This window comes from Callionymus lyra, chromosome 5, assembly GCF_982586985.1.
Source record: "Callionymus lyra chromosome 5, fCalLyr1.hap1.1, whole genome shotgun sequence".
NCBI classification, from domain to species: Eukaryota; Metazoa; Chordata; class Actinopteri; order Syngnathiformes; family Callionymidae; genus Callionymus; species Callionymus lyra.
In genome coordinates, this window is record NC_141822.1 from 4,094,715 (window position 1) to 4,107,868 (window position 13,154).

General features: G+C 38.4%; 1 protein-coding gene across 2 annotated transcripts in view; it reads left to right on the plus strand.

The window, feature by feature from the left end:
* pdlim5b (PDZ and LIM domain 5b) overlaps positions 1-4,116 on the plus strand; it is a 59,141-nt gene extending 55,025 nt beyond the window's left edge. For both annotated transcript variants that reach the window (XM_087790537.1, XM_087790538.1), the window contains exons 10-13: positions 863-1,043; positions 2,079-2,199; positions 2,259-2,374; positions 3,605-4,116. In XM_087790537.1, coding sequence (XP_087646663.1) covers positions 863-1,043; positions 2,079-2,199; positions 2,259-2,374; positions 3,605-3,694 — 508 coding nt within the window. In that variant the 3' untranslated portion in view covers positions 3,695-4,116. The remainder of the gene's footprint in view (positions 1-862; positions 1,044-2,078; positions 2,200-2,258; positions 2,375-3,604) is intronic.
* Positions 4,117-13,154: the final 9,038 nt, after the last annotated feature.

The window sequence follows — 13,154 nt, forward strand, 5'->3', positions numbered from 1 at the left end:
CATCACTGACATCATCACTGACATCATCACTGACATCATCACTGACATATATGACATCATCTCTGACATCATCACTGACATATATGACATGATCACTGACTTCAATGACATCATCACTGACATCATCACTGACATCATCACTGACATCATCACTGACATATATGACATCATCTCTGACATCATCACTGACATATATGACATGATCACTGACTTCAATGACATCATCACTGACATCATCACTGACATATATGACATGATCACTGACTTCAATGACATCATCACTGACATCATCACTGACATATATGACATGATCACTGACTTCAATGACATCATCACTGACATCATCACTGACATCATCACTGACATCATCACTGACATATATGACATCATCTCTGACATCATCACTGACATATATGACATGATCACTGACATCATCACTGACATATATGACATCATCTCTGACATCATCACTGACATATATGACATGATCACTGACTTCAATGACATCATCACTGATATCATCGCTGACATCATCGCTGACATATATGACATCATCGCTGACATCATCACTGACATATATGACATGATCACTGACTTCAATGACATCATCACTGACTTCAATGACATCATCACTGACATATATGACATGATCACTGACTTCAATGACATCATCACTGATATCATCGCTGACATCATCGCTGACATATATGACATCATCGCTGACATCATCACTGACATATATGACATGATCACTGACTTCAATGACATCATCACTGACATTAATGACATCATCGCTGACATCATCACTGACATCATCACTGACATCATCTCTGACATCATCTCTGATCACTTCTGTCTCCAGGGGTCCGTTCCTGGTGGCCATGGGTATGTCGTGGCACCCCGAGGAGTTCAACTGCTCTCACTGTCACTCCTCGCTGACTGAAGGCGGCTTCGTGGAGGAAAAAGGTCACGTTTACTGCGAGCGTTGCTACGAGGAATTCTTCGCTCCGACCTGCAGCAACTGCAGCCAGAAGATCCTCGGAGTGAGTCTTCACTGACGCTTATTTGAACATTAACAACAAATAATAAACACATTTACAAACTTTAAATTTAAAAAATGAAAAATTTCCTGAAACAAACTTTGAAAAGAAAAATATATTTCCTGAAACAAATGAATGAACTTTGAAATTAATTAACAATGTCCCGAACAACAATTACACAATTTGAAAAGAAAAGAAAATTCCTAAAACAAATTTACAAACTGTGAAAAAAAACAGTTTCCTGAAACACATTTTCAAACTGTGAAAAAATAAATTTCTCTAAATACATTTAAAAACTTAAAAATATATATTATAATAATATAACGTATAAATTATAAATAATATAATTTTTATAGTATAATTATAAATTTCCTGAAATACATTTCAAACTGTGAAAAATACATTTAAAAACTTAAAAATATATATTATAATAATATAACGTATAAATTATAAATATTATAATATTTATAATATAATAATAAATATCCTGAAATACATTTCAAACTTTGAAAAGAAAAATCTATTTCCTGGAACACATTTACAATCATTGTCTCACATCGACTCGCTCTCAAACAAATGAACATTTTCCTGAAATACAATTAAAAACTTTGAAATACATTTAAAATTTCCAGAAATGTATAATTACTTTGAAGAGTTTGTGAATTTGTTTCAGGAAATTGTTTTTCTTTTGCGCTCGTGGGCCGTCGTAAAGTTTTAACTGTAGCCATTAGACTCGCAGCCGTTAAACAAACCAACAGCTGATCTAATAAACCTCGAGTCCGAAGCCTGGTGTCTTTAGAAAGTGTGTGGAGTTCCTCAGGACTAAAGTCAACGACTCGTGAAGACAATTTGTTGGTTGAAACATTCCAACAGCTGAATGGGTTCACTGAGAGGGGGTGAGACAACGAGAGGCAGAAATTAATATCATGTTTAAAGTGACTTTTGTTTCTGAATTCTAGAGTAAAATTGTGGTGAAATGTTGATGTTCTTAGATTCACGACGTAGATTAAAGTGTGTTGATGAAGATCTTCTCTGCAGGAGATCATGAACGCTCTGAAGCAGACGTGGCACGTCTACTGCTTCGTGTGCGCGGCGTGTCAGCAGCCGATCCGAGGAAACACCTTCCACATGGAGGACGGGCAGCCGTACTGTGAGATGGGTCAGTGAGGCGCCGGAACCGAGTCCAGACGAGTCAAGTGACGCGTGTTGTTTCTTCAGACTATTACAAGCTGTTCGGAACCAACTGTCACGGCTGTGACTTTCCCATCGAGGCAGGTGACAAGTTCCTGGAGGCTCTGGGCAGCACCTGGCACGACACCTGCTTCGTGTGCACGGTAGGTCCATGCAGGTTCATGTTGGTCCATGGAGGTCCTTGTAGGTCCATATAGGTCAACAGAGGTCCATGAAGGTCCAAGCAAGAACATGAAGGTCCATGCAGGTCCATGCAGGTCCGTTCAGGTCCGTGTAGGTCCATGTAGGTCAATAGAGGTCCATGTAGGTCCGTGCAGGTCCGTGTAGGTCCATGTAGGTCAATAGAGGTCCATCTAGGTCCATGTAGGTCAATAGAGGTCCATGTAGGTCCATGTAGGTCCATGTAGGTCAATAGAGGTCCATGTAGGTCCATGTAGGTCCGTGTAGGTCCGTGTTGATCCATGTAGGTCCATGTAGGTCAATGCAGGTCCATGTAGGTCCATGCAAGAACATGGAGGTCCGTGTAGGTTCGTGTAGGTCAATGTAGGTCCATGTAGGTCCATGAAAGTCCATGTAGGTCTGTGTAGGTCCATGTAGGTCCATAAAGGTCCTTTAAAGTCCATGTAGGTCAATGTAGTTCCGTGTAGGTCCGTGTAGATCTGTGTAGGTCTGTGTAGGTCCGTGTAGGTCCAAAAAGGTCAATGTAGGTCCATGTAGGTCTGTGAAGGTCTGTGTAGGTCCATGTAGGTCCATAAAGGTCCTTTAAAGTCCATGTAGGTCAATGTAGTGCCGTGTAGGTCCGTGTAGATCTGTGTAGGTCTGTGTAGGTCCATGTAGGTCCATAAAGGTCCTTTAAAGTCCATGTAGGTCAATGTAGTTCCGTGTAGGTCCGTGTAGATCCATGTAGGTCCATGTAGGTCTGTGTAGGTCCAAAAACGTCAATGAAGGTCCATGTAGGTCCGTGAAGGTCTGTGTAGGTCCATGTAGGTAAATAGAGATCCATGTAGATCCATGCAAGTCCATGTAAGTCCATGAAGGTCCATGTAGATCCATGCAAGTCCATGTAAGTCCATGAAGGTCCATGTAAGTCCATGAAGGTCCATGAAGGTCCATGAAGGTCCATGCAGGTCCATGTAGGTTCATGTAGGTCCATAAAGGTCCATGTGGGCTGCACATTTACAACAACTATGATACACATTTACAAACTCACAAACTATAAAGTAATCTACACTTTTTACTGATTCTTTTCCTGAAACATATTTTCAAACTAGAACCAAATCTAAAACTTCCTGAAAACAAACGAACAAACTGTGAAACAAACTGTTTGGTGTCAGGAGCCAGAACGAGTGAAATAAAAACGTCTGTCGTTGCAGGTCTGCAGCACCAGCCTGGAAGGTCAAGCTTTCTTCTCCAAGAAAGACAAGCCTCTGTGCAAGAAACATGCTCACACCGTCAACATCTGACGTGGATTCCACCTCGTCATCATGTCGTCGTTCGCTATCATCGTGACGCATCTCTCACCCTGACCTTTGAGCAAGTTTTCCAACGTGTCGAGAAAACCTTCATGTCTTTTTAGATCCAGTTTATTTATCGGAACAACATATTTATTTGTAAGCACCGACAACAAATTCACTTTTGGCAAACAGATTTTAACTTTAAAAAAAAGAAAAGACACGTTTTTATTCCTGATGTATTTCTGATGATAATATATTTTTGTAGTATTTATCCGTCGGTGATCGGGATCAAGACTCGACAGCTTCAAGTTTTTCTTGTTTAACTAATAATTTTGCAGTTTTAAAATTGTATTTCTGTTTTTTTTCACCCTCTTCTGCCTGAGCTCGCTTTTTTGTTTTGTCAACAGTAAAAAGGTTGAATTTGTGATGAATTTTGAGTTTTTTATTCCTCATCCTTTTTTCAATCCACGACACAAATTTGTATCTACAGACCACATGACTCTCGATGAAGTCGTAACTGCTTTCATTTGTTTTTAAACCAAAATATCACTGTATCCTCTTGTCCTCAGTCATCACCGGCATCTAGCTGCTAAGGATGTAATGAGTGCTGCCATCTAGAGGCCTGAGGTTGGATGCAACACTAAAATGAACAAACGTATTGAATTTGTATTTGCAAATACATTTTTTAAAATTATTTATTTTATACTTACTTTATCAAAACATAAAACATAAAAGAACAATATTAGAATAAAATATAGAGCCAAAATGAAAGTAGGTCAATAGATTACTGTTGAATTTTGATTTTGGTGTTGGGGGGGAAAAATAAAATTGGTATATTTAAATGTGAACTAACATGAAAAAACAACTCTGGTGTCATTAAACATCAACTAGTATCAACTCTGGTGTCATTAAACATCAACTAGTATCAACTCTGGTGTCATTAAACATCAACTAGTATCGACTCTGGTGTCATTAAACATCAACTAGTATCAACTCTGGTGTCATTAAACATCAACTAGTATCAACTCTGGTGTCATTAAACATCAACTAGTATCAACTCTGGTGTCATTAAACATCAACTAGTATCAACTCTGGTGTCATTAAACATCAACTAGTATCAACTCTGGTGTCATTAAACATCAACTAGTATCAACTCTGGTGTCATTAAACATCAACTAGTATCAACTCTGGTGTCATTAATCATCAACTAGTATCGACTCTGGTGTCATTAATCATCAACTAGTATCAACTCTGGTGTCATTAAACATCAACTAGTATCGACTCTGGTGTCATTAATCATCAACTAGTATCAACTCTGGTGTCATTAAACATCAACTAGTATCAACTCTGGTGTCATTAAACATCAACTAGTATCAACTCTGGTGTCATTAAACATCAACTAGTATCAACTCTGGTGTCATTAAACATCAACTAGTATCAACTCTGGTGTCATTAAACATCAACTAGTATCAACTCTGGTGTCATTAAACATCAACTAGTATCAACTCTGGTGTCATTAAACATCAACTAGTATCAACTCTGGTGTCATTAAACATCAACTAGTATCAACTCTGGTGTCATTAAACATCAACTAGTATCAACTCTGGTGTCATTAAACATCAACTAGTATCAACTCTGGTGTCATTAAACATCAACTAGTATCAACTCTGGTGTCATGTAGTGAATGTTCTTCAAGACGCAGTAACTTCTCATCATGAACATGTTTTAAACTCATTACTTTATAAAGTTGCTCTGAAATCTGGACGAACAAGAGGTTACGAGAGTCCATTATGACGTAATAATGGCTTCCCTCCTCCAGCTGGAACAATTTTTTCACTTTTCATCTTTTCAATTCAAGGTCATACAGCTGAAATAAATTGAATTAGGAAAAAAAAGAAAAACTATAAAAAACAAACAAACTTTATTTTACCATAATAACAACTGCAGTCACTGTTAGCGACAAGCTAACTTAGCATGTATATTATTTAGTTGTTTTTAAATCAATTTCCATCTTTCATGAAACATAAAAACATTCAACTTCTCTATGAATTACTTGTTATTAGTTGATAACGACAACTTGTTTTAAGTATAGAAAACATTCACACAACAAATAAATTAATCTAAACCTTTAGCAAACAAAATATTCTAAATCTTAAAACTGTTTTAGGTGAATATTCAAACCCTCGTCACAAAAGCTCATCGTTTATTTTCTTTATATTCTTTTGATTTTTTTAAAAACACTTTAATTCAAGCCACATTTGTTTCAGGGGCCACATTTCATACACTTTCCTGAGGGCCCCTTGAAGCCAAAACTGAGAGTGAAAAGTATAAAGCAAAGTTATAAAGATAAGATAAGGATGCAAAATGTTTTATTTTATTCTATTTTATATAACTTTATTTAAAATAAATCTGATAAAAGGTTTTGTCCTCAATTTATTTTATACCCACATCAATATTTTTGAGGGACTATAAATAAAATAAAATAAAAAAAACAAACATTTATTTACATGCAATTTTATGTTGTGTTATTGTAATGTTTTGTTTTTAATTAAATGAATCTACTTTTCTTTCATTTGTATTATTTCATTTTCATGTATTCTGTAACGACACCACGACAAATGACTATGTTGTGTTTGCAACTCAACTACCAACTTTTTTTTATGATTCTGAAATACTCGGAAAAATGACAAATATAGTATTTAGAGACAAGTAATGGATGAAATACATAAATGCAGAATAAACAGTTAATTAAACAAAAATCATTGTTAGTTTCTACGTTCTTTGACGTCATAAGGGCCACAGGAACAAAGACGAGGGCCCGCACACTTTGATAGAACAAATATACTTTTATTTACTTTAATAATACAGTATATTTTAAACATCTTGAAAGATCGATGGCGGGAAAGTCCTGCAGGTAAACCGAGGAGAGTGAAGTTCTTCTGGTGACCGGCGGGGGTCGCTGTGCGCGGAACCTCTGACTGGACCGGACTCTCAGGTTCTGCTCAAAAGCTCGTTTGGACGCCAGACTGGACCAGACGACGGAGGGAGTCCAGGCTGCAGCGAAGGTGGATCTTCTGGGACCCAGTCGTGGATCTTCTCAGGCGGTGAGTGACGTTCAATGTTCCCGCGGCTTCACTCACGGTCTCTTAGTGATGTTGTTAACTAGTCGGTTTAACTCGTCGACCGGTCGCTAGTTAGGCTGCAGTCAATAACATGTGACTAGTCCTCAGTGATGGTGATGAAGTTGTTCTGCTAAACAAGTGGTTATTGTGAGAAGGATTCACGTTTAAAAACTAAAGTAGTTACTTTTTATATTCATATTATTTTTCAACAACACAAAGCCTCAGAAAAACAAACATGAAATAATCTGAGCAGAGATAAATATTGAGGTAAAATATATATAAAAAACTGGATTATAAAGTCATTTTAAAAAGTTATTGCTCGCTAAAGTGTTATCAGCTGCTCAGGGGCCAATTGTGGCCCATCAAATGTTTTTTAATGGACCAGCAACAGGCGCACGACTGATCAAACCATGTTGAATATCTTTACAGTTTTGTTATGTTTTTTTTCATAGTTTCTTTTTATTTACTGTTGCCAACAGATGGTGAAGAAGAGAGTGCAGGTGTGATAGGATTATTCAATGGTTTAATCTAACGATTCAAATAATCATACATTTGGTTGTTGTTGTTGTTGTTGTTGTTGTTGTTGTTGTTGTTGTTGTTGTTGTTGTTGTTGTTGTTTTTAAATATTAAATAACATTTTTGGAATATTTTCAAAATAAATGCTTTTTAGAGTTGGATATTCTGAATCAAATGACTCAAAATAAATGTTTTAAAATTGTATATATTTTTAGTATTTTCAATTCAATATATAAATGTTGGTATAATAGAGTCACCAGACAAAACCAACAGAGCACAGAGATACTTGATCGTGTTCTTCTATTTCATCACATGATCGTCTAAATGTCACATGATTGGCTGAAAGTTTGATCCAGTATCTCTGTGATCTGTTGGTTTTGTCTGGCGACTCTATTACACCAACATGTATATATTGAATTGAAAAGACTACAAATTAATAAATATTACATTTAGAAAATAGGTTTTTGATTTATTGTATTTAGAATATCAAATTATATTTGTAAAAAACATTCATTTTGAAAATATTAATTAAAAAAAATACATATTGTTCATAAAGTAATTAAAAACATTTCAATAAAAAATGTAAGGTTTTGAAATTTGAATGACACTGATTTACTTGCTCTTGTGTTGAAGCCTCAACATGAAGAATTGATCCAAATAAACTTAAATAACTTTAAAGTAGTTTGTAGCAGAAGCTAAAATGCTAACATGCTACAGCTCGCAAACTAAAGTTCAATTGACGTGTTTTTAAAAGTCATGGTCAGAGAGACGAGAACATTCACTGTTCTATGAGTTTAAATCTCATTGTAAATCAAAATACGTTGTATTTATGCCTGATAAACGTCCAGTAAAGTTTTAAGAACGTGAAGTTTTCAACTGTTTATTGTTTATTTAAGCATTTAACTGATAATTGTTGTAATTGACGAAGTCGTAACTGCTTTCATTTGTTTTCAAACCAAAATATGTCCAAACATCAGCTTTAAAAGCTGCTGGACTCACTGTATCCTCTCGTCCTCAGTCATCACTGTATCCTCTCGTCCTCAGTCATCACTGTATCTTCTCGTCCTCAGTCATCACTGTATCCCCTCGTCCTCAGTCATCACTGTATCCTCTCGTCCTCAGTCATCACTGTATCCTCTCGTCCTCAGTCATCACTGTATCTTCTCGTCCTCAGTCATCACTGTATCCTCTCGACCTCAGTCATCACTGTATCCTCTCGACCTCAGTCATCACTGTATCCTCTCGTCCTCAGTCATCACTGTATCCTCTCGTCCTCAGTCATCACTGTATCCTCTCGTCCTCAGTCATCACTGTATCCTCTCGTCCTCAGTCATCACTGTATCCTCTCATCCTCAGTCATCACTGTATCCTCTCATCCTCAGTCATCACTGTATCCTCTCGTCCTCAGTAATCACTGTATCTTCTCGTCCTCAGTCATCACTGTATCCCCTCGTCCTCAGTCATCACTGTATCCTCTCGTCCTCAGTCATCACTGTATCCTCTCGTCCTCAGTCATCACTGTATCTTCTCGTCCTCAGTCATCACTGTATCCTCTCGACCTCAGTCATCACTGTATCCTCTCGACCTCAGTCATCACTGTATCCTCTCGTCCTCAGTCATCACTGTATCCTCTCGTCCTCAGTCATCACTGTATCCTCTCGTCCTCAGTCATCACTGTATCCTCTCGTCCTCAGTCATCACTGTATCCTCTCATCCTCAGTCATCACTGTATCCTCTCATCCTCAGTCATCACTGTATCCTCTCGTCCTCAGTAATCACTGTATCTTCTCGTCCTCAGTCATCACTGTATCCTCTCGTCCTCAGTCATCACTGTATCCTCTCGTCCTCAGTCATCACTGTATCCTCTCGTCCTCAGTAATCACTGTATCTTCTCGTCCTCAGTCATCACTGTATCCTCTCGTCCTCAGTCATCACTGTATCCTCTCATCCTCAGTCATCACTGTATCCTCTCGACCTCAGTCATCACTGTATCTTCTCGTCCTCAGTCATCACTGTATCCTCTCGTCCTCAGTCATCACTGTATCCTCTCGTCCTCAGTCATCACTGTATCCTCTCGACCTCAGTCATCACTGTATCTTCTCGTCCTCAGTCATCACTGTATCCTCTCGTCCCCAGTCATCACTGTATCCTCTCGTCCTCAGTCATCACTGTATCCTCTCGTCCTCAGTCATCACTGTATCTTCTCGTCCTCAGTCATCACTGTATCCTCTCGTCCTCAGTCATCACTGTATCCTCTCGTCCTCAGTCATCACTGTATCCTCTCGTCCTCAGCCATCACTGTATCCTCTCGTCCTCAGTCATCACTGTATCCTCTCGTCCTCAGTCATCACTGTATCTTCTCGTCCTCAGTCATCACTGTATCCTCTCGTCCTCAGTCATCACTGTATCCTCTCGTCCTCAGTCATCACTGTATCCTCTCGTCCTCAGTCATCACTGTATCCTCTCGTCCTCAGTCATCACTGTATCCTCTCGTCCTCAGTCATCACTGTATCCTCTCGTCCTCAGTCATCACTGTATCCTCTCGTCCTCAGTCATCACTGTATCCTCTCGTCCTCAGTCATCACTGTATCCTCTCGTCCTCAGTCATCACTGTATCCTCTCGTCCTCAGTCATCACTGTATCCTCTCGTCCTCAGTCATCATTTTTCCTTTATCTGCAGAGAACGTAACGATTGCTGCCATCTAGTGGCCACATGTTTAATTGAAACACAAAAGTGAACAAACTCAGTGAATACTGTTTTTATTCTTAAACGCCCACACACTGAACCGAGCGAGATGCGACCCCTCACCCAGTTAACGACAGGAAGACGTGGCAGCCAATGGGAGCGAAGATACCGGGTCGACATTAACAAGCGTAACAGCAGAAGTATTTCTCGCCCACAGGAGTAACTTCGCGGATCGAAGGAAGTACAAGAACCGCCGCAGCTTAAGATCTTAACGGGAGTCGATCACATGACACGTCGCCGCTGTAACGCGAGATAGTCGGATCGAGGGAAACGGCTGGAAGTGCAGTCGGCGTCGGGATTGTGTTCCAGACAGACGAGCGTTAACGTGTTCTCCAGGTGTCGGCTCATATTTTCTCGAGACTCGTACGAAGAGGCTCATCTCGCGTCGATACGACTTCAGCAGCTGCCACTGGCTTCACTGGCTTCACTGGCTTCACTGGCTTCACTGGCTTCACTGGCTTCACTGGCTTCACTGGCTTCACTGGCTTCACTGGCTTCACTGGCTTCACTGGCTTCACTGGCTTCACTGGCTTCACGGGTCGACACATTGTTTGCTTTTCTACTTCCTTTAATGTTCGCTCACAGTAACGACATCAGCAGAAGATGAAACCTGTTGATATCATTGATGGATTATTCAGTCGATCTTGATAAAACATGAGTTTTTTACGACAGTATTAGAGCCACAAACTTTTTTATTCTCATTTAATCCATCAGAATAGATTAGTAAAACAATTTATTACGAGATTAAAGTCAAGAATGTGTTGATATACAGTATATAATATCACAATACAAGGGTCAACAATACGATGTATTGTGATAGTGTAGTAAAAAGGATAGGTTTGTAGTATTGTCCAGTACTTGACTCTGGTGTTGTTTTAGTGTAGTAACAAGTATATATATATGTAGTATTGTCCAGTACTTGACTGGTGTTGTGATAGTGTAGTAACAAGGATATATGTGTAGTATTGTCCAGTACTTGACTCTGGTGTTGTGACAGCATAGTAACAAGTATATATGTAGTATTGTCGAGTACTTGACTCATGTTTTGTGATAGTGTAGTAACAAGTGTATATATATGTAGTATTGTGGAGTACTTGACTCTGGTGTTGTGATAGTGTAGTAACAAGTATATATGTAAGTAAGTAAGTAAGTAAGTAATATATATTTATATAGCGCTTTTCGAGACCAGGGTCACAAAGCGCTTTAACAATCAAAACAATACTCAAAACAGTACATACTTCAAAGATCAAGACAACACTGAGAACAACACAGGAGTTCGAGAAATTCAAGGAAAAGCCTGCACAAATAGAAACGTCTTATGTGTAGTATTGTCCAGTACATGACTCTGGTGTTGTAGTATTTACAGACCACATGACTCTTGACGAAGTCTTAACTACTTTAATTTGTTTTCAAACCAAAAGATTTCCAAGCATCAGCTTTAAAAGCTGCTGGACTCACTGTATCCTCTCGTCCTCAGTCATCATTCTTCCTGTAGCTGCGGAGGATGTAACGACTGCTGCCATCTAGAGGCCGGAAGTTTAATTGCAACACAATATAAAAAAAAACAAATACAGTGTTGTTGAATATTGATACAGTATCCTGGACAAATGTTTGTGATATTTAAGTGTATTAATTAATATTTTTAAAATCACTATTTTTTAATACTCAAAGTACACATTCCAAACGTGTGCTTTGGTTACTGATATATTCTCAGCTCATCAGATCCTGTACTTGCCACGAGTATTTTATAAAAATGAAACAAACCACTTTTAGATCGTTAAACATGATAATCAATATCTTCAACTGTAGTACTGGTGCAGAGTATAGAAGTATCGAAGTAACTTCCTGCTCCATCTTAAGAGTACTCTCGGCTCACCAATCATCTGATGTGACGACGATGCAAAAGTAACTTCCAGAGCGACGTGTTCACAAATGCAAGCGCCGGGAATTACTTAGAGCTGCTGCGCTCTCGGCCTGAAAGGTCAGCGAGCGTCGGAGAGAAAAGCCGACTTCCTGTTATTAGAGAAAGAACGAGGGGAAAAGAGAAGTACAGGATGAGTGGGGGATGATTGAAGATCGAAGAACAGACGGGGAGACGGATACTTTACACCGTTGCTTGAAAGTGGGGAAATGAGCTGAGCTTGAAATTTAGACTCGGATGGAGATGGAAGACATATGAGACCCAGGTTTTTGTGTTTTTTCATTTTTTAGTATCGCAGACGAGTCCTGGTCGCCTGTCAATCATAACACGAGTGTGTTTTCGAGGTTTTATAAGTTAATTAACTTCCTGTTGTTCTTGACGTCTGTTTACGTTGAACAAACGGGAGAATGTTGTGATGTTGTGACGTGTTTGTGTTTGTTTACAGATACCACAGAAAAAAGGACAGTACTGAGGCAGAATAGTAATGATGTTTGTATTTGTTTTTTGTGTAACTCCGTATTATTACTCTGTGACACTAGTACAAAAATATATATATCATTTTTTTTTATACAAATGGAATTAAAAAGCTCAACAGAATAAAATAAAAAGCTAATCTTCGATATGAAGGTTTGATTGTCCAGTACTTGACTCTGGTGTTGTGATAGTATAGTAACAAGTATATTTGTGTAGTATTGTCCAGTACTTGACTCTGGTGTTGTGATAGTGTAGTAACAAGTATATTTGTGTAGTATTGTCCAGTACTTGACTCTGCTGTTGTGATAGTGTAGTAACAAGTATATATGTGTAGTATTGTCCAGTACTTGACTCTGGTGTTGTGATAGTGTAGTAACAAGTATATATGTGTAGTATTGTCCAGTACTTGACTCTGTTGTTGTGATAGTGTAGTAACAAGTATATATGTGTAGTATTGTCCAGTACTTGACTCTGGTGTTGTGATAGTGTAGTAACAAGTATATATGTGTAGTATTGTCCAGTACTTGACTCTGGTATTGTGATAGTGTAGTAACAAGTATATTTGTGTAGTATTGTCCAGTACTTGACTCTGGTGTTGTGATAGTGTAGTAACAAGTATATATGTGTAGTATTGTCCAGTACTTGACTCTGGTGTTGTGATAGTGTAGTAACAAGTATATATGTGTAGTA